This window comes from Dendropsophus ebraccatus, chromosome 5 (assembly GCF_027789765.1).
Source record: "Dendropsophus ebraccatus isolate aDenEbr1 chromosome 5, aDenEbr1.pat, whole genome shotgun sequence".
Taxonomy (NCBI): Eukaryota; Metazoa; Chordata; class Amphibia; order Anura; family Hylidae; genus Dendropsophus; species Dendropsophus ebraccatus.
In genome coordinates, this window is record NC_091458.1 from 956758 (window position 1) to 976757 (window position 20000).

Genomic DNA, 20000 nt, shown 5'->3' on the forward strand with positions numbered 1-20000 from the left:
GACGACCGAGACATCTGTAATAGAGAGAGAGAGAGAGCGGTCACCAGCAGCACAGAGGATGTCAGGAGAGGAGTGAGACATCTGAGAGCGAGAGAGCGAGGGCGCGCGAGAGAGAGCGAGGGCGCGCGAGAGAGAGCGAGGGCGCGCGAGAGAGAGCGAGGGCGCGCGAGAGAGAGCGAGGGCGCGCGAGAGAGAGCGAGGGGCGCGCGAGAGAGAGCGAGGGCGCGCGAGAGAGAGCGAGGGCGCGCGAGAGAGAGCGAGGGCGCGCGAGAGAGAGCGAGGGCGCGCGAGAGAGAGCGAGGGCGCGCGAGAGAGAGCGAGGGCGCGCGAGAGAGAGCGAGGGCGCGCGAGAGAGAGCGAGGGCGCGCGAGAGAGAGCGAGGGGCGCGCGAGAGAGAGCGAGGGCGCGCGAGAGAGAGCGAGGGCGCGCGAGAGAGAGCGAGGGCGCGCGAGAGAGAGCGAGGGCGCGCGAGAGAGAGCGAGGGGCGCGCGAGAGAGAGCGAGGGGCGCGCGAGAGAGAGCGAGGGCGCGCGAGAGAGAGCGAGGGCGCGCGAGAGAGAGCGAGGGCGCGCGAGAGAGAGCGAGGGCGCGCGAGAGAGAGCGAGGGCGCGCGAGAGAGAGCGAGGGCGCGCGAGAGAGAGCGAGGGCGCGCGAGAGAGAGCGAGGGCGCGCGAGAGAGAGCGAGGGCGCGCGAGAGAGAGCGAGGGCGCGCGAGAGAGAGCGAGGGCGCGCGAGAGAGAGCGAGGGCGCGCGAGAGAGAGCGAGGGCGCGCGAGAGAGAGCGAGGGCGCGCGAGAGAGAGCGAGGGCGCGCGAGAGAGAGCGAGGGCGCGCGAGAGAGAGCGAGGGCGCGCGAGAGAGAGCGAGGGCGCGCGAGAGAGAGCGAGGGCGCGCGAGAGAGAGCGAGGGCGCGCGAGAGAGAGCGAGGGCGCGCGAGAGAGAGCGAGGGCGCGCGAGAGAGAGCGAGGGCGCGCGAGAGAGAGCGAGGGCGCGCGAGAGAGAGCGAGGGCGCGCGAGAGAGAGCGAGGGCGCGCGAGAGAGAGCGAGGGCGCGCGAGAGAGAGCGAGGGCGCGCGAGAGAGAGCGAGGGCGCGCGAGAGAGAGCGAGGGCGCGCGAGAGAGAGCGAGGGCGAGCGAGAGAGACGAGGGCGAGCGAGAGAGAGAGACGAGGGCGCGCGAGAGAGAGCGAGGGCGAGCGAGAGAGAGCGAGGGCGAGCGAGGGCGCGCGAGGGCGAGCGAGGGCGCGCGAGAGAGAGCGAGGGCGCGCGAGAGAGAGCGAGGGCGCGCGAGAGAGAGCGAGGGCGCGCGAGAGAGAGCGAGGGCGCGCGAGAGAGAGCGAGGGCGCGCGAGAGAGAGCGAGGGCGCGCGAGAGAGAGCGAGGGCGCGCGAGAGAGAGCGAGGGCGCGCGAGAGAGAGCGAGGGCGCGCGAGAGAGAGCGAGGGCGCGCGAGAGAGAGCGTGGGCGCGCGAGAGAGAGCGAGGGCGCGCGAGAGAGAGCGAGGGCGCGCGAGAGAGAGCGAGGGCGCGCGAGAGAGAGCGAGGGCGCGCGAGAGAGAGCGAGGGCGCGCGAGAGAGAGCGAGGGCGCGCGAGAGAGAGCGAGGGCGCGCGAGAGAGAGCGAGGGCGCGCGAGAGAGAGCGAGGGCGCGCGAGAGAGAGCTAGGGCGCGCGAGAGAGCGGTTACCAGCAGCACAGAGGATGTCAGGAGAGGAGAGACATCTCTAATACAGAGAGAGCGGTCACCAGCAGCACAGAGGATGTCAGGAGAGGAGGGTGCTGATCTATAGGGGAGGTCACAGCAGCACAGAGGATGTCAGGAGAGGAGGGTGCTGATCTATAGGGGAGGTCACAGCAGCACAGAGGATGTCAGGAGAAGAGGGTGCTGATCTATAGGGGAGGTCACAGCAGCACAGAGGATGTCAGGAGAGGAGGGGGCTGATCTAATAGGAGAGGTCACAGCAGCACAGAGGATGTCAGGAGAGGAGGGTGCTAATCCTATAGGAGAGGTCCCAGCAGCACAGAGGATGTCAGGAGAGGAGGGGGCTGATACTATAGGAGGGGTCACAGCAGCACAGAGGATGTCAGGAGAGGAGGGTGCTGATCTTATAGGGGAGGTCACAGCAGCACAGAGGATGTCAGGAGAGGAGGGGGCTGATCTTATAGGAGAGGTCACAGCAGTACAGAGGATGTCAGGAGAGGAGGCGGCTGATACTATAGGAGAGGTCACAGCAGTACAGAGGATGTCAGGAGAAGAGGGTGCTGATCTATAGGGGAGGTCACAGCAGCACAGAGGATGTCAGGAGAAGAGGGTGCTGATCTATAGGGGAGGTCACAGCAGCACAGAGGATGTCAGGAGAGGAGGGGGCTGATCTAATAGGAGAGGTCACAGCAGCACAGAGGATGTCAGGAGAGGAGGGTGCTAATCCTATAGGAGAGGTCCCAGCAGCACAGAGGATGTCAGGAGAGGAGGGGGCTGATACTATAGGAGGGGTCACAGCAGCACAGAGGATGTCAGGAGAGGAGGGTGCTGATCTTATAGGGGAGGTCACAGCAGCACAGAGGATGTCAGGAGAGGAGGGGGCTGATCTTATAGGAGAGGTCACAGCAGTACAGAGGATGTCAGGAGAGGAGGCGGCTGATACTATAGGAGAGGTCACAGCAGTACAGAGGATGTCAGGAGAGGAGGGGGCTGATCTTATAGGGGAGGTCACAGCAGCACAGAGGATGTCAGGAGAGGAGGGGGCTGATACTATAGGAGAGGTCACAGCAGTACAGAGGATGTCAGGAGAGGAGGGATACTTGTTACCTGCTCCTCCAGGACGGTCAGCCGGTTCTCCAGGTGTTGGCTCATGCTGCCCTTCTCCACTTTAAATAGCCGCATCATGGTGGAGACGCTACGGGGTGGAGACAAGATGGCAGCCTTACTTTGGGACCTCTGTATAACACTGTATATACCTGCAGCCCATGTATTCAGTGAGTACCCCGTATGGGAAGGACACAAGACAGCACCCTGTTACCAACTTCTTTGCAAGTGACCCTCCGAAGTACTATGCACTGTTAGGAAACTCCTCCTAGGAGGACAAGCCAGAGACAACCTCAACCCACGCCGAGGACCAGGAGAAGTAACAGAGCATGACAGTATCCACAACAGATCTACAGAGCAAGGAACTGATCCGGGTGGAGCAAAGTTACTGTAAAAGTCTATGAACTCCATCTTGCAGTTCCCGTGTCAGCCAGGAAACCCTCAGCACTCTGCTTATTCCAGGTAACAAGGTCTGGGGCCTGTGTCACCTATTAGTACGGTTCAGCCAATGCTAGTGTGCATAAGGTGGTGTGAAGACTGAAAGCAATGGTCAATACTTAGGCACAGGTTGTCTCATTATTCTATATACTTCAACCTCCTGGCAGAGCACATTACTAATTGGGTTGAGACTCTTACCCTCCTCCTCTCCACTACATCCCACTCAGCACTTATCCCACAGATCTGCTGCCGTGTCCGTGTATTTATTGGACCTGGATCAGTACCTCTCATCTGTATCACCTGCTGCACATTTGCCAGTAGTAAAACAAGGAGTCTGACTATCCGCCACCTGCACAGCAAACACACCGCAACCTTGGGACAGTACATGGAGTGGGGGTGGGGTACTGTATCAGCACCCCCCTGTATACTGCTCACTAGGGCCTGGACAGTACATGGAGTGGGGGTGGGGTACTATATCAGGACCCCCCTGTATACTGCTCACTAGGCCCTGGACAGTACATGGAGTGGGGGTGGGGTACTATATCAGGACCCCCCCCCCCCCCCCCCCCCTGTATACTGCTCACTAGGCCCTGGACAGTACATGGAGTGGGGGTGGGGTACTGTATCAGGACCCCCCCACCCTGTATACTGCTCACTAGGGCCTGGACAGTACATGGAGTGGGGGTGGGGTACTGTATCAGCACCCCCCTGTATACTGCTCACTAGGGCCTGGACAGTACATGGAGTGGGGGTGGGGTACTATATCAGGACCCCCCTGTATACTGCTCACTAGGCCCTGGACAGTACATGGGAGTGGGGGTGGGGTACTGTATCAGGACCCCCCTGTATACTGCTCACTAGGGCCTGGACAGTACATGGAGTGGGGGTGGGGTACTGTATCAGGACCCCCCCCCCCCCTGTATACTGCTCACTAGGGCCTGGACAGTACATGGAGTGGGGGTGGGGTACTGTATCAGGACCCCCTCCCCCCCCCCCCCTGTATACTGCTCACTAGGCCCTGGACAGTACATGGAGTGGGGGTGGGGTACTGTATCAGGACCCCCCCCCTGTATACTGCTCACTAGGCCCTGGACAGTACATGGAGTGGGGGTGGGGTACTGGACCCCCCCCCCCTGTATACTGCTCACTAGGCCCTGGACAGTACATGGAGTGGGGGTGGGGTACTGTATCAGGACCCCCCCCCCCTGTATACTGCTCACTAGGGCCTGGACAGTACATGGAGTGGGGGTGGGGTACTGTATCAGGACCCCTCTGTATACTGCTCACTAGGGCCTGGACAGTACATGGAGTGGGGGTGGGGTACTGTATCAGGACCCCCCCCCCTGTATACTGCTCACTAGGCCCTGGACAGTACATGGAGTGGGGGTGGGGTACTGGACCCCCCTGTATACTGCTCACTAGGCCCTGGACAGTACATGGAGTGGGGGTGGGGTACTGTATCAGGACCCCTCTGTATACTGCTCACTAGGCCCTGGACAGTACATGGAGTGGGGGTGGGGTACTGGACCCCCCTCTATACTGCTCACTAGGGCCTGGACAGTACATGGAGTGGGGGTGGGGTACTGTATCAGGACCCCCCCCCCCCCCCCCTGTATACTGCTCACTAGGGCCTGGACAGTACATGGAGTGGGGGTGGGGTACTGTATCAGGACCCCCCCCCCCTGTATACTGCTCACTAGGGCCTGGACAGTACATGGAGTGGGGGTGGGGTACTGTATCAGGACCCCCCTGTATACTGCTCACTAGGCCCTGGACAGTACATGGAGTGGGGGTGGGGTACTGGACCCCCCCCCCTGTATACTGCTCACTAGGGCCTGGACAGTACATGGAGTGGGGGTGGGGTACTGTATCAGGACCCCCCCCCCCCCCCTGTATACTGCTCACTAGGCCCTGGACAGTACATGGAGTGGGGGTGGGGTACTGGACCCCCCTGTATACTGCTCACTAGGCCCTGGACAGTACATGGAGTGGGGGTGGGGTACTGTATCAGGACCCCCCCCCCCCTGTATACTGCTCACTAGGGCCTGGACAGTACATGGAGTGGGGGTGGGGTACTGTATCAGGACCCCCCCTGTATACTGCTCACTAGGGCCTGGACAGTACATGGAGTGGGGGTGGAGTACTGTATACTTTTCAGGGACTAGTAGATAACACCCTAACCCCCCCACACACACATGAGGCTCCGCCTCCACAACTTTGTCTCCACCCCCTCCACACGCGGGCCCTACCTAAAACATACAGGGCAGTCCCCGTCTCCTCCAGGCAGTGGTGCAGAAAGGGGGCGCTCTGTCTTCTCTTCCCCTGGCAGCAGGTGACAACATAATAAGGTCCGGATGTGCGGGTGGATACGGTGTCATACAGGAGGATACGGTGTTATACAGGGATGTGCGGGTGGATACGGTATCATACAGGGATGTGCGGGTGGATACGGTGTAATACAGGGATGTGCGGGTGGATACGGTGTTATACAGGGATGTGCGGGTGGATACGGTGTTATACAGGGATGTGCGGGTGGATACGGTGTTATACAGGGATGTGCGGGTGGATACGGTGTTATACAGGGATGTGCGGGTGGATACGGTGTTATACAGGGATGTGCGGGTGGATACGGTGTTATACAGGAGGATACGGTGTTATACAGGGATGTGCGGGTGGATACGGTGTTATACAGGGATGTGCGGGTGGATACGGTATCATACAGGGATGTGCGGGTGGATACGGTGTAATACAGGGATGTGCGGGTGGATACGGTGTTATACAGGGATGTGCGGGTGGATACGGTGTTATACAGGGATGTGCGGGTGGATACGGTGTTATACAGGGATGTGCGGGTGGATACAATGTTATACAGGGATGTGCGGGTGGATACGGTGTTATACAGGGATGTGCGGGTGGATACGGTGTTATACAGGAGGATACGGTGTTATACAGGGATGTGCGGGTGGATACGGTGTTATACAGGGATGTGCGGGTGGATACGGTGTTATACAGGTGGATACGGTGTTATACAGGAGGATACGGTGTTATACAGGGTAGTGCGGGTAGATACGGTGTTATACAGGAGGATACGGTGTTATACAGGGATGTGCGGGTGGATACGGTGTTATACAGGAGGATACGGTGTTATACAGGGTAGTGCGGGTAGATACGGTGTTATACAGGAGGATACGGTGTTATACAGGGATGTGCGGGTGGATACGGTGTCATACAGGGATGTGCGGGTGGATACGGTGTTATACAGGAGGATACGGTGTTATACAGGGATGTGCGGGTGGATACGGTGTTATACAGGGATGTGCGGGTGGATACGGTGTTATACAGGTGGATACGGTGTTATACAGGAGGATACGGTGTTATACAGGGTAGTGCGGGTAGATACGGTGTTATACAGGAGGATACGGTGTTATACAGGGATGTGCGGGTGGATACGGTGTTATACAGGGTTGTGCGGGTGGATACGGTGTTATACAGGAGGATACGGTGTTATACAGGGATGTGCGGGTGTATACGGTGTTATACAGGGATGTGCGGGTGGATACGGTGTTATACAGGGATGTGCGGGTGGATACGGTGTTATACAGGGATGTGCGGGTGGATACGGTGTTATACAGGAGGATACGGTGTTATACAGGGTAGTGCGGGTGGATACGGTGTTATACAGGAGGATACGGTGTTATACAGGGATGTGCGGGTGTATACGGTGTTATACAGGGATGTGCGGGTGTATACGGTGTTATACAGGAGGATACGGTGTTATACAGGGATGTGTGGGTGTATACGGTGTTAAACAGGGATGTGCGGGTGGATACGGTGTTATACAGGAGGATACGGTGTTATACAGGGATGTGTGGGTGTATATAGTGTTATACAGGGTTGTGTGGGTGTATATAGTGTTATACAGGGTTGTGTGGGTGTATATGGTGTTATACAGGGATGTGCGGGTGGATACGGTATCATACAGGGATGTGCGGGTGGATACGATGTTATACAGGGATGTGCGGGTGGATACGGTGTTATACAGGAGGATACGGTGTTATACAGGGATGTGCGGGTGGATACGATGTTATACAGGAGGATACGATGTTATACAGGGATGTGCGGGTGGATACGGTGTTATACAGGAGGATACGGTGTTATACAGGGATGTGCGGGTGTATACGGTGTTATACAGGGATGTGCGGGTGTATATGGTGTTATACAGGGTTGTGTGGGTGTATACGGTGTTATACAGGGATGTGCGGGTGTATACGGTGTTATACAGGGATGTGCGGGTGTATATGGTGTTATACAGGGATGTGCGGGTGGATACGGTGTCATACAGGAGGATACGGTGTTATACAGGGATGTGTGGGTGGATACGATGTTATACAGGGATGTGCGGGTGGATACGGTGTTATACAGGGATGTGCGGGTGGATACGGTGTTATACAGGGATGTGCGGGTGGATACGGTGTTATACAGGAGGATACGGTGTTATACAGGGATGTGCGGGTGGATACGGTGTTATACAGGGATGTGCGGGTGGATACGGTGTTATACAGGGATGTGCGGGTGGATACGGTGTCATACAGGGATGTGCGGGTGGATACGGTGTTATACAGGGATGTGCGGGTGGATACGGTGTTATACAGGGATGTGCGGGTGGATACGGTGTCATACAGGGTTGTGCGGGTGGATATGGTGTTATACAGGAGGATACGGTGTTATACAGGGATGTGCGGGTGGATACGGTGTCATACAGGGTTGTGCGGGTGGATATGGTGTTATACAGGAGGATACGGTGTTATACAGGGATGTGCGGGTGGATACGGTGTTATACAGGTGGATACGGTGTTATACAGGAGGATACGGTGTTATACAGGGTAGTGCGGGTGGATACGGTGTTATACAGGAGGATACGGTGTTATACAGGGATGTGCGGGTGGATACGGTGTCATACAGGGATGTGCGGGTGGATACGGTGTCATACAGGTGGATACGGTGTTATACAGGGTTGTGCGGGTGGATACGGTGTTATACAGGAGGATACGGTGTTATACAGGGATGTGCGGGTGGATACGGTGTTATACAGGGTTGTGCGGGTGGATACGGTGTTATACAGGTGGATACGGTGTTATACAGGAGGATACGGTGTTATACAGGGTAGTGCGGGTGGATACGGTGTTATACAGGAGGATACGGTGTTATACAGGAGGATACGGTGTCATACAGGGATGTGCGGGTGGATACGGTGTTATACAGGGATGTGCGGGTGGATACGGTGTTATACAGGGATGTGCGGGTGGATACGGTGTTATACAGGGATGTGCGGGTGGATACGGTGTCATACAGGAGGATACGGTGTTATACAGGAGGATACGGTGTTATACAGGGATGTGCGGGTGGATACGATGTTATACAGGGATGTGCGGGTGGATACGGTGTTATACAGGGATGTGCGGGTGGATACGGTGTTATACAGGAGGATACGGTGTTATACAGGGATGTGCGGGTGGATACGGTGTTATACAGGAGGATACGGTGTTATACAGGGATGTGCGGGTGGATACGGTGTTATACAGGGATGTGCGGGTGGATACGGTGTTATACAGGAGGATACGGTGTTATACAGGGATGTGCGGGTGGATACGGTGTTATACAGGAGGATACGGTGTTATACAGGAGGATACAGTGTTATACAGGGATGTGCGGGTGTATACGGTGTTATACAGGGATGTGCGGGTGGATACGGTGTCATACAGAGATGTGCGGGTGGATACGGTGTTATACAGGAGGATACGGTGTTATACAGGGATGTGCGGGTGGATACGGTGTTATACAGGGATGTGCGGGTGGATACGATGTTATACAGGGATGTGCGGGTGGATACGGTGTTATACAGGGATGTGCGGGTGGATACGGTGTTATACAGGAGGATACGGTGTTATACAGGAGGATACAGTGTTATACAGGGATGTGCGGGTGTATACGGTGTTATACAGGGATGTGCGGGTGGATACGGTGTCATACAGAGATGTGCGGGTGGATACGGTGTTATACAGGAGGATACGGTGTTATACAGGGATGTGCGGGTGGATACGGTGTTATACAGGGATGTGCGGGTGGATATGGTGTTATACAGGGATGTGCGGGTGGATACGGTGTTATACAGGTGGATACGGTGTCATACAGAGATGTGCGGGTGGATACGGTGTTATACAGGAGGATACGGTGTTATACAGGGATGTGCGGGTGGATACAGTGTTATACAGGAGGATACGGTGTTATACAGGAGGATACGGTGTTATACAGGAGGATACGGTGATATTCGGGCGGTCCTCACCTGAGCGCCGTCTCCTTCACCAGCTGCTCCTGGCTTTCTCCATCTTGCTGCTGCTTCATCTGCTGATAATTGTCCCTCATGTAGGACTCCCAGGAGAGCAGCGAGGACTCCTGACCCTCCTCCAGGAGACGCCCTGCAAGAGTCAGAGAGTCACCCTCAGCTCCTGGACCAGCCCTCACCCGACCAACATATATTACACACCAGACACCCCCGAAGTCACCAGCACTGCAGTGTTAGGCTACTACAGGTGGAGCAGTATGTATTCTGCAGTGTTGGGTTACTACAGGTGGAGCAGTATGTATTCTGCAGTGTTGGGTTATACAGGTGGAGCAGTATGTATTCTGCAGTGTTGGGTTATACAGGTGGAGCAGTATGTATTCTGCAGTGTTGGGTTATACAGGTGGAGCAGTATGTATTCTGCAGTGTTGGGTTATACAGGTGGAGCAGTATGTATTCTGCAGTGTTGGGTTACTACAGGTGGAGCAGTATGTATTCTGCAGTGTTGGGTTACTACAGGTGGAGCAGTATGTATTCTGCAGTGTTGGGTTACTACAGGTGGAGCAGTATGTATTCTGCAGTGTTGGGTTACTACAGGTGGAGCAGTATGAATTGTACACTGTTGGGTTATACAGGTGGAGCAGTATGAATTGTACACTGTTGGGTTACTACAGGTGGAGCAGTATGAATTATACACTGTTGGGTTATACAGGTGGAGCAGTATGTATTATGCAGTGTTGGGTTATACAGGTGGAGCAGTATGAATTGTACACTGTTGGGTTACTACAGGTGGAGCAGTATGAATTATACACTGTTGGGTTACTACAGGTGGAGCAGTATGTATTCTGCAGTGTTGGGTTATACAGGTGGAGCAGTATGTATTCTGCAGTGTTGGGTTACTACAGGTGGAGCAGTATGTATTCTGCAGTGTTGGGTTACTACAGGTGGAGCAGTATGAATTGTACACTGTTGGGTTACTACAGGTGGAGCAGTATGTATTCTGCAGTCTCGGGTTACTACAGGTGGAGCAGTATGTATTCTGCAGTCTCGGGTTACTACAGGTGGAGCAGTATGTATTCTGCAGTGTCGGGTTACTACAGGTGGAGAAGTATGTATTCTGCAGTGTCGGGTTACTACAGGTGGAGCAGTATGAATTGTACACTGTTGGGTTACTACAGGTGGAGCAGTATGTATTTCTGCAGTCTCGGGTTACTACAGGTGGAGCAGTATGAATTGTACACTGTTGGGTTACTACAGGTGGAGCAGTATGTTTTCTGCAGTCTCGGGTTACTACAGGTGGAGCAGTATGTATTCTGCAGTCTCGGGTTACTACAGGTGGAGCAGTATGAATTATACACTGTTGGGTTATACAGGTGGAGCAGTATGTATTCTGCAGTCTCGGGTTACTACAGGTGGAGCAGTATGAATTATACACTGTTGGGTTATACAGGTGGAGCAGTATGTATTCTGCAGTCTCGGGTTACTACAGGTGGAGCAGTATGAATTGTACACTGTTGGCTTACTACAGGTGGAGCAGTATGAATTGTACACTGTCGGGTTACTACAGGTGGAGCAGTATGAATTATACACTGTTGGGTTATACAGGTGGAGCAGTATGAATTATACACTGTTGGGTTATACAGGTGGAGCAGTATGTATTCTGCAGTGTTGGGTTACTACAGGTGGAGCAGTATGTATTCTGCAGTGTTGGGTTACTACAGGTGGAGCAGTATGAATTGTACACTGTTGGGTTACTACAGGTGGAGCAGTATGTATTCTGCAGTCTCGGGTTACTACAGGTGGAGCAGTATGTATTCTGCAGTCTCGGGTTACTACAGGTGGAGCAGTATGAATTGTACACTGTTGGGTTACTACAGGTGGAGCAGTATGTATTCTGCAGTGTCTGGTTACTACAGGTGGAGAAGTATGTATTCTGCAGTGTTGGGTTATACAGGTGGAGCAGTATGTATTCTGCAGTGTTGGGTTACTACAGGTGGAGAAGTATGTATTCTGCAGTCTCTGGTTACTACAGGTGGAGCAGTATGTATTCTGCAGTGTCAGGTTACTACAGGTGGAGCAGTATGTATTCTGCAGTGTTGGGTTACTACAGGTGGAGCAGTATGTATTCTGCAGTCTCGGGTTACTACAGGTGGAGCAGTATGAATTGTACACTGTTGGGTTATACAGGTGGAGCAGTATGTATTCTGCAGTGTTGGGTTATACAGGTGGAGCAGTATGTATTCTGCAGTGTTGGGTTATACAGGTGGAGCAGTATGTATTCTGCAGTGTTGGGTTATACAGGTGGAGCAGTAAGTATTTCTGCAGTCTCGGGTTACTACAGGTGGAGCAGTAAGTATTCTGCAGTCTCGGGTTACTACAGGTGGAGCAGTATGAATTGTACACTGTCGGGTTACTACAGGTGGAGCAGTATGTATTCTGCAGTGTTTGGTTATACAGGTGGAGCAGTATGTATTCTGCAGTGTTTGGTTATACAGGTGGAGCAGTATGTATTCTGCAGTGTTGGGTTATACAGGTGGAGCAGTATGTATTCTGCAGTCTCGGGTTACTACAGGTGGAGCAGTATGTATTCTGCAGTCTCGGGTTACTACAGGTGGAGCAGTATGTATTCTGCAGTCTCGGGTTACTACAGGTGGAGCAGTATGTATTCTGCAGTGTTGGGTTATACAGGTGGAGCAGTAAGTATTTCTGCAGTCTCGGGTTACTACAGGTGGAGCAGTAAGTATTCTGCAGTCTCGGGTTACTACAGGTGGAGCAGTATGAATTGTACACTGTCGGGTTACTACAGGTGGAGCAGTATGAATTATACACTGTTGGGTTACTACAGGTGGAGCAGTATGTATTCTGCAGTGTTTGGTTATACAGGTGGAGCAGTATGTATTCTGCAGTGTTTGGTTATACAGGTGGAGCAGTATGTATTCTGCAGTGTTTGGTTATACAGGTGGAGCAGTATGTATTCTGCAGTCTCGGGTTACTACAGGTGGAGCAGTATGTATTCTGCAGTGTTGGGTTATACAGGTGGAGCAGTATGTATTCTGCAGTCTTGGGTTACTACAGGTGGAGCAGTATGTATTCTGCAGTGTTGGGTTATACAGGTGGAGCAGTAAGTATTTCTGCAGTCTCGGGTTACTACAGGTGGAGCAGTATGAATTGTACACTGTTGGGTTACTACAGGTGGAGCAGTATGAATTGTACACTGTTGGGTTACTACAGGTGGAGCGGTATGAATTGTACACTGTTGGGTTATACAGGTGGAGCAGTATGTATTCTGCAGTCTCGGGTTACTACAGGTGGAGCAGTATGAATTGTACACTGTTGGCTTACTACAGGTGGAGCGGTATGAATTGTACACTGTTGGGTTACTACAGGTGGAGCAGTATGAATTGTACACTGTTGGGTTACTACAGGTGGAGCAGTATGTATGCTGTATCTGGGTTCGGAGGGACCCCATGATCGGGGTCACCTGACGGTCACTCACTCAGCACTTTGTATCCGGGGTCGGAGTGCCTGCAGATCACGTGTCTCAGGAAGATGTAGATGTGGCTGAAGAGGATGAGCGGGGGCGGAGCCGTCGGCCGTTCATTATATTCCTTTATCAGACTGAAGCGCATGAACTTCCAGACTTCATCCGTGTGACTCTCTATCTCCGCGAAGGTGTAACTATAGGGGGAGGAGCAGTAAGAGGGAGGAGCCTCAGACGAATACTACACGGGGAGGAGCCTCAGAAGGATACTATAGGCGGAGGAGCAGTGAGAGGGAGGAGCCTCAGAGAAACAATAGGGGGAGGAGCCTAAGAGATACTATAGGGGGAGGAGCAGTGAGGGAGGAGCCTCAAGACAGATACTATAGGGGGAGGAGCAATGAGAGGGAGGAGCCTCAGAGATACTATAGGGGGAGGAGCAGTGAGAGGGAGGAGCCTCAACACAGATAATATAGGGGGAGGAGCCTCAGAGATACTATAGGGGGAGGAGCAGTGAGAGGGAGGAGCCTCAGAGAAGAATACAATAGGGGGAGAAGCAGTGAGAGGGATGAGCCTCAGAGTAGGCTTTTATAGGGGAGGAGCAATGAGAGGGAGGAGCCTCAGAGAAGGATATTATAGGGGGAGGAGCAGTGAGAGGGAGGAGCCTCAGAGTAGGCTTTTATAGGGGAGGAGCAATGAGAGGGAGGAGCCTCAGAGAAGGATACTATAAGGGGGAGGAGCAGTGAGAGGGAGAAGCCTCAGAGTAGGATAGTATAGGGGGAGGAGCAGTGAGAGGAAGGAGCCTCAGAGAAGGATAGTATAGGGGGAGGAGCAGTGAGAGGGAGGAGCCTCAGAGTAGGATAGTATAGGGGGAGGAGCAGTGACAGGAAGGAGCCTCAGAGAAGGATACTATAAGGGGGGGAAGAGCAGTGAGAGGGAGGAGCCTCAGAGTAGGATAGTATAGGGGGGAAGAGCAGTGAGAGGGAGGAGCCTCAGAGTAGAATAGTATAGGGGGAGGAGCAGTGAGAGGGAGGAGCCTCAGAGAAGGATACTATAAGGGGGAGGAGCAGTGAGGGAGAAGCCTCAGAGTAGGATAGTATAGGGGGAAGAGCAGTGAGAGGGAAGAGCCTCAGAGTAGGATAGTATAGGGGGAGGAGCAGTGAGAGGGAGGAGCCTCAGAGAAGGATAGTATAGGGGGAGGAGCAGTGAGAGGGAAAAGCCTCAGAGAAGGATAGTATAGGGGGAGGAGCAGTGAGAGGGAGGAGCCTCAGAGAAGGATACTATAAGGGGGAGGAGCAGTGAGAGGGAGGAGCCTCAGAGTAGGATAGTATAAGGGGAGGAGCAGTGAGAGGGAGGAGCCTCAGAGAAGGATAGTATAAGGGGGAAGAGCAGTGAGAGGGAGGAGCCTCAGAGTAGGATAGTATAGGGGGAGGAGCAGTGAGAGGAAGGAGCCTCAGAGAAGGATAGTATAGGGGGAGGAGCAGTGAGAGGAAGGAGCCTCAGAGAAGGATACTATAAGGGGGGAAGAGCAGTGAGAGGGAGGAGCCTCAGAGTAGGATAGTATAGGGGGGAAGAGCAGTGAGAGGGAGGAGCCTCAGAGTAGAATAGTATAGGGGGAGGAGCAGTGAGAGGAAGGAGCCTCAGAGAAGGATAGTATAGGGGGAGGAGCAGTGAGAGGGAGGAACCTCAGAGTAGGATAGTATAGGGGGGAAGAGCAGTGAGAGTGAGGAGCCTCAGAGTAGGATAGTATAGGGGGGAAGAGCAGTGAGAGGGAGGAGCCTCAGAGTAGAATAGTATAGGGGGAGGAGCAGTGAGAGGGAGGAGCCTCAGAGAAGGATACTATAAGGGGGAGGAGCAGTGAGGGAGAAGCCTCAGAGTAGGATAGTATAGGGGGAAGAGCAGTGAGAGGGAGGAGCCTCAGAGTAGGATAGTATAGGGGGAGGAGCAGTGAGAGGGAGGAGCCTCAGAGAAGGATACTATAAGGGGGGAAGAGCAGTGAGAGGGAGGAGCCTCAGAGTAGGATAGTATAGGGGGAGGAGCAGTGAGAGGGAGGAGCCTCAGAGTAGGATAGTATAGGGGGAGGAGCAGTGAGAGGGAAAAGCCTCAGAGTAGGATAGTATAGGGGGAGGAGCAGTGAGAGGGAGGAGCCTCAGAGAAGGATAGTATAAGGGGGAGGAGCAGTGAGAGGGAGGAGCCTCAGAGAAGGATACTATAGGGGAAGGAGCAGTGAGAGGGAGGAGCCTCAGAAAAGGATAGTATAGGGGGAGGAGCAGTGAGAGGGAAAAGCCTCAGAGTAGGATAGTATAGGGGGAGGAGCAGTGAGAGGGAGGAGCCTCAGAGTAGGATAGTATAGGGGGAGGAGCAGTGAGAGGGAGGAGCCTCAGAGTAGGATAGTATAGGGGGAGGAGCAGTGAGAGGAAGGAGCCTCAGAGAAGGATAGTATAGGGGGAGGAGCAGTGAGAGGAAGGAGCCTCAGAGAAGGATAGTATAGGGGGAGGAGCAGTGAGAGGGAGAAGCCTCAGAGTAGGATAGTATAGGGGGAGGAGCAGTGAGAGGAAGGAGCCTCAGAGTAGGATAGTATAGGGGGAGGAGCAGTGAGAGGGAGGAGCTTCAGAGTAGGATAGTATAGGGGGAGGAGCAGTGACAGGAAGGAGCCTCAGAGAAGGATAGTATAGGGGGAGGAGCAGTGAGAGGAAGGAGCCTCAGAGAAGGATAGTATAGGGGGAGGAGCAGTGAGAGGGAGGAGCCTCAGAGTAGGATAGTATAGGGGGAGGAGCAGTGAGGGGGAGAAGCCTCAGAGTAGGATAGTATAGGGGGAGGAGCAGTGAGAGGAAGGAGCCTCAGAGAAGGATAGTATAGGGGGAGGAGCAGTGAGAGGGAGGAGCCTCAGAGTAGGATAGTATATGGGGAGGAGCAGTGAGAGGGAGAAGCCTCAGAGTAGGATAGTATAGGGGGAGGAGCAGTGAGAGGAAGGAGCCTCAGAGTAGGATAGTATAGGGGGAGGAGCAGTGAGAGGAAGGAGCCTCAGAGTAGGATAGTATAGGGGGAGGAGCAGTGAGAGGGAGGAGCCTCAGAGAAGGATACTATAAGGGGGAGGAGCAGTGAGAGGGAGAAGCCTCAGAGTAGGATAGTATAGGGGGAGGAGCAGTGAGAGGGAGGAGCCTCAGAGTAGGATAGTATAGGGGGAGGAGCAGTGAGAGGGAGGAGCCTCAGAGTAGGATAGTATAGGGGGAGGAGCAGTGAGAGGGAAAAGCCTCAGAGTAGGATAGTATAGGGGGAGGAGCAGTGAGAGGGAGGAGCCTCAGAGAAGGATAGTATAGGGGGAGGAGCAGTGAGAGGGAGGAACCTCAGAGAAGGATAGTATAGGGGGAGGAGCAGTGAGAGGGAGAATCCTCAGAGTAGGATAGTATAAGGGGAGGAGCAGTGAGGGAGGAGCCTCAGAGAAGGATAGTATAAGGGGAGGAGCAGTGAGAGGGAGGAGCCTCAGAGAAGGATAGTATAGGGGGAGGAGCAGTGAGAGGGAAAAGCCTCAGAGAAGGATAGTATAGGGGGAGGAGCAGTGAGAGGGAGGAGCCTCAGAGAAGGATAGTATAAGGGGAGGAGCAATGAGAGGGAGGAGCCTCAGAGTAGGATAGTATAAGGGGAGGAGCAGTGAGAGGGAGGAGCCTCAGAGAAGGATAGTATAAGGGGGAAGAGCAGTGAGAGGGATGAGCCTCAGAGTAGGATAGTATAGGGGGAGGAGCAGTGAGAGGAAGGAGCCTCAGAGAAGGATAGTATAGGGGGAGGAGCAGTGAGAGGAAGGAGCCTCAGAGAAGGATACTATAAGGGGGGAAGAGCAGTGAGAGGGAGGAGCCTCAGAGTAGGATAGTATAGGGGGGAAGAGCAGTGAGAGGGAGGAGCCTCAGAGTAGAATAGTATAGGGGGAGGAGCAGTGAGAGGAAGGAGCCTCAGAGAAGGATACTATAAGGGGGGAAGAGCAGTGAGAGGGAGGAGCCTCAGAGTAGGATAGTATAGGGGGGAAGAGCAGTGAGAGGGAGGAGCCTCAGAGTAGAATAGTATAGGGGGAGGAGCAGTGAGAGGGAGGAGCCTCAGAGAAGGATACTATAAGGGGGAGGAGCAGTGAGGGAGAAGCCTCAGAGTAGGATAGTATAGGGGGAAGAGCAGTGAGAGGGAGGAGCCTCAGAGTAGGATAGTATAGGGGGAGGAGCAGTGAGAGGGAGGAGCCTCAGAGAAGGATACTATAAGGGGGAGGAGCAGTGAGAGGGAAAAGCCTCAGAGTAGGATAGTATAGGGGGAGGAGCAGTGAGAGGGAGGAGCCTCAGAGTAGGATAGTATAGGGGGAGGAGCAGTGAGAGGGAGGAGCCTCAGAGTAGGATAGTATAGGAGGAGGAGCAGTGAGAGGGAGAAGCCTCAGAGTAGGATAGTATAGGGGGAGGAGCAGTGAGAGGGAGGAGCCTCAGAGTAGGATAGTATAGGGGGAGGAGCAGTGAGAGGAAGGAGCCTCAGAGAAGGATAGTATAGGGGGAGGAGCAGTGAGAGGAAGGAGCCTCAGAGAAGGATAGTATAGGGGGAGGAGCAGTGAGAGGGAGAAGCCTCAGAGTAGGATAGTATAGGGGGAGGAGCAGTGAGAGGAAGGAGCCTCAGAGTAGGATAGTATAGGGGGAGGAGCAGTGAGAGGGAGGAGCCTCAGAGTAGGATAGTATAGGGGGAGGAGCAGTGAGAGGAAGGAGCCTCAGAGAAGGATAGTATAGGGGGAAGAGCAGTGAGAGGGAGGAGCCTCAGAGTAGGATAGTATAGGGGGAGGAGCAGTGAGAGGGAGAAGCCTCAGAGTAGGATAGTATAGGGGGAGGAGCAGTGAGAGGGAGGAGTCTCAGAGTAGGATAGTATAGGGGGAGGAGCAGTGAGAGGGAGGAGCCTCAGAGTAGGATAGTATAGGGGGAGGAGCAGTGAGGGGGAGAAGCCTCAGAGTAGGATAGTATAGGGGGAGGAGCAGTGAGAGGAAGGAGCCTCAGAGAAGGATAGTATAGGGGGAGGAGCAGTGAGAGGGAGGAGCCTCAGAGTAGGATAGTATAGGGGGAGGAGCAGTGAGAGGGAGAAGCCTCAGAGTAGGATAGTATAGGGGGAGGAGCAGTGAGAGGAAGGAGCCTCAGAGTAGGATAGTATAGGGGGAGGAGCAGTGAGAGGGAGGAGCCTCAGAGAAGGATACTATAAGGGGGAGGAGCAGTGAGAGGGAGAAGCCTCAGAGTAGGATAGTATAGGGGGAGGAGCAGTGAGAGGGAGGAGCCTCAGAGTAGGATAGTATAGGGGGAGGAGCAGTGAGAGGGAGGAGCCTCAGAGTAGGATAGTATAGGGGGAGGAGCAGTGAGAGGGAGAAGCCTCAGAGTAGGATAGTATAGGGGGAGGAGCAGTGAGAGGAAGGAGCCTCAGAGAAGGATAGTATAGGGGGAGGAGCAGTGAGAGGGAGGAGCCTCAGAGAAGGATAGTATAGGGGGAGGAGCAGTGAGCGGGAGGAACCTCAGAGTAGGATAGTATAGGGGGAGGAGCAGTGAGAGGGAAAAGCCTCAGAGTAGGATAGTATAGGGGGAGGAGCAGTGAGAGGTAGGAGCCTCAGAGTAGGATAGTATAGGGGGAGGAGCAGTGAGAGGGAGGAGCCTCAGAGTAGGATAGTATAGGAGGAGGAGCAGTGAGAGGGAGAAGCCTCAGAGTAGGATTTGGGTAACATAATCGGTTGGGGGCCCACTCAGACTTGCTCGCCCCCCCTAGACTGAACCCCTAGCTACGCCCCTGGATGTGATGTTCCTCCTCACCATCTTCCTCTTACAGAGACTACTGCCCCCTAGAGGCCACGCTGCTCCTACCTGAACATGGCAATGAGGAGGTTGAGCAGAAGAATGTTTGCCAGCAGGAGATACAAGCAGAGCAGGATGATGGTCAGCCACTCCGGGAACAGGGCATTGCCGTTGCCATCGTTGTACGCACATTTTGGCTGGCTGGGGTTGGTACCATTCACAGAACATTTTGTTAGGTCAAGGTTCAAACCTGAAAGTAAAGTTCCATGAGTGAGCGGTGTGCCGGGGTGGTCCCATTTGTGTGTCAGCTCACTTACCATCCACGATAGACGGCATCTGACCAAAGAGAGTGAGGTAGGGGCCATAGACCACGTTCCGAAAGATCCAGTACAGCCGGTCTTCATTGATGGTGGTGATGGCCTGTAGGGCCACTCCATAAGATACGATCCAAATGGCCAAGAGGAAGAGGAAGAAGAAGATATCCTTCACCTGTGGAAGACAACAAGGCCATGAAATACGGGACATCATGTGGACATCAGGAACCTCCACAGACCACTCACCATACGACGGAGAATGATGATCTTGGGTCCTAGGACTCTGCTGACGGTGAAGATGTGCATGAAGCGAATGCAGAAGATCATGAAATCCAGAGACAGGAAGACGCGACCCAAGTAGACTGTGTCTGCCCTGACCAACCTAACGGGGGACAGAGTGTCATCCTGGAGGAAGTGTTATCCACCTAAGGGCCCCACTGAGTGAGCCTCACCACCCCCTCACCTGCAGATCAACCCCACAATGAAGAGTCCCAGGGCCGCCGTGTCCACCTGGTTCCAGAACGATGAGATGTACTGGACGGATGATAGGACGAATCCATGATGGTCCGGATCATAAATCAGCTGTAAAACAGAGAAATCCTGACCTCCGGCTGTGGAAAGAGAAAGAAAGAGAGCGAGAGAAAGAGAGCGAGAGAAAGAGAGCGAGAGAAAGAGAGCGAGAGAAAGAAGCGAGAGAAAGAGAGCGAGAGAAAGAGAGCGAGAGAAAGAGAGCGAGAGAAAGAAAGAGAGAGAGAAAGAAAGAGAGAGAGAAAGAAAGAGAGAGAGAAGGAGAGCGAGAGAAAGAGAGCGAGAGAAAGAGAGCGAGAGAAAGAGAGCGAGAGAAA

General features: G+C 54.1%; 1 protein-coding gene across 1 annotated transcript in view; it reads right to left on the reverse strand.

Annotated features, from left to right (window-relative positions):
• The window catches only part of LOC138793342 (transient receptor potential cation channel subfamily M member 2-like), a 236701-nt gene that overhangs the window by 54422 nt on the left and 162279 nt on the right, over nt 1-20000 (reverse strand). The window contains exons 19-26 of the mRNA XM_069971872.1: nt 19619-19737; nt 19402-19537; nt 19159-19330; nt 18911-19091; nt 13071-13252; nt 9578-9710; nt 2800-2887; nt 1-14 (exon numbers count right to left, since the gene is read on the reverse strand). The exon at nt 1-14 is cut by the window's left edge and continues 68 nt beyond it. Of these exons, the coding sequence (XP_069827973.1) occupies nt 1-14; nt 2800-2887; nt 9578-9710; nt 13071-13252; nt 18911-19091; nt 19159-19330; nt 19402-19537; nt 19619-19737 (1025 nt within the window). The remainder of the gene's footprint in view (nt 15-2799; nt 2888-9577; nt 9711-13070; nt 13253-18910; nt 19092-19158; nt 19331-19401; nt 19538-19618; nt 19738-20000) is intronic.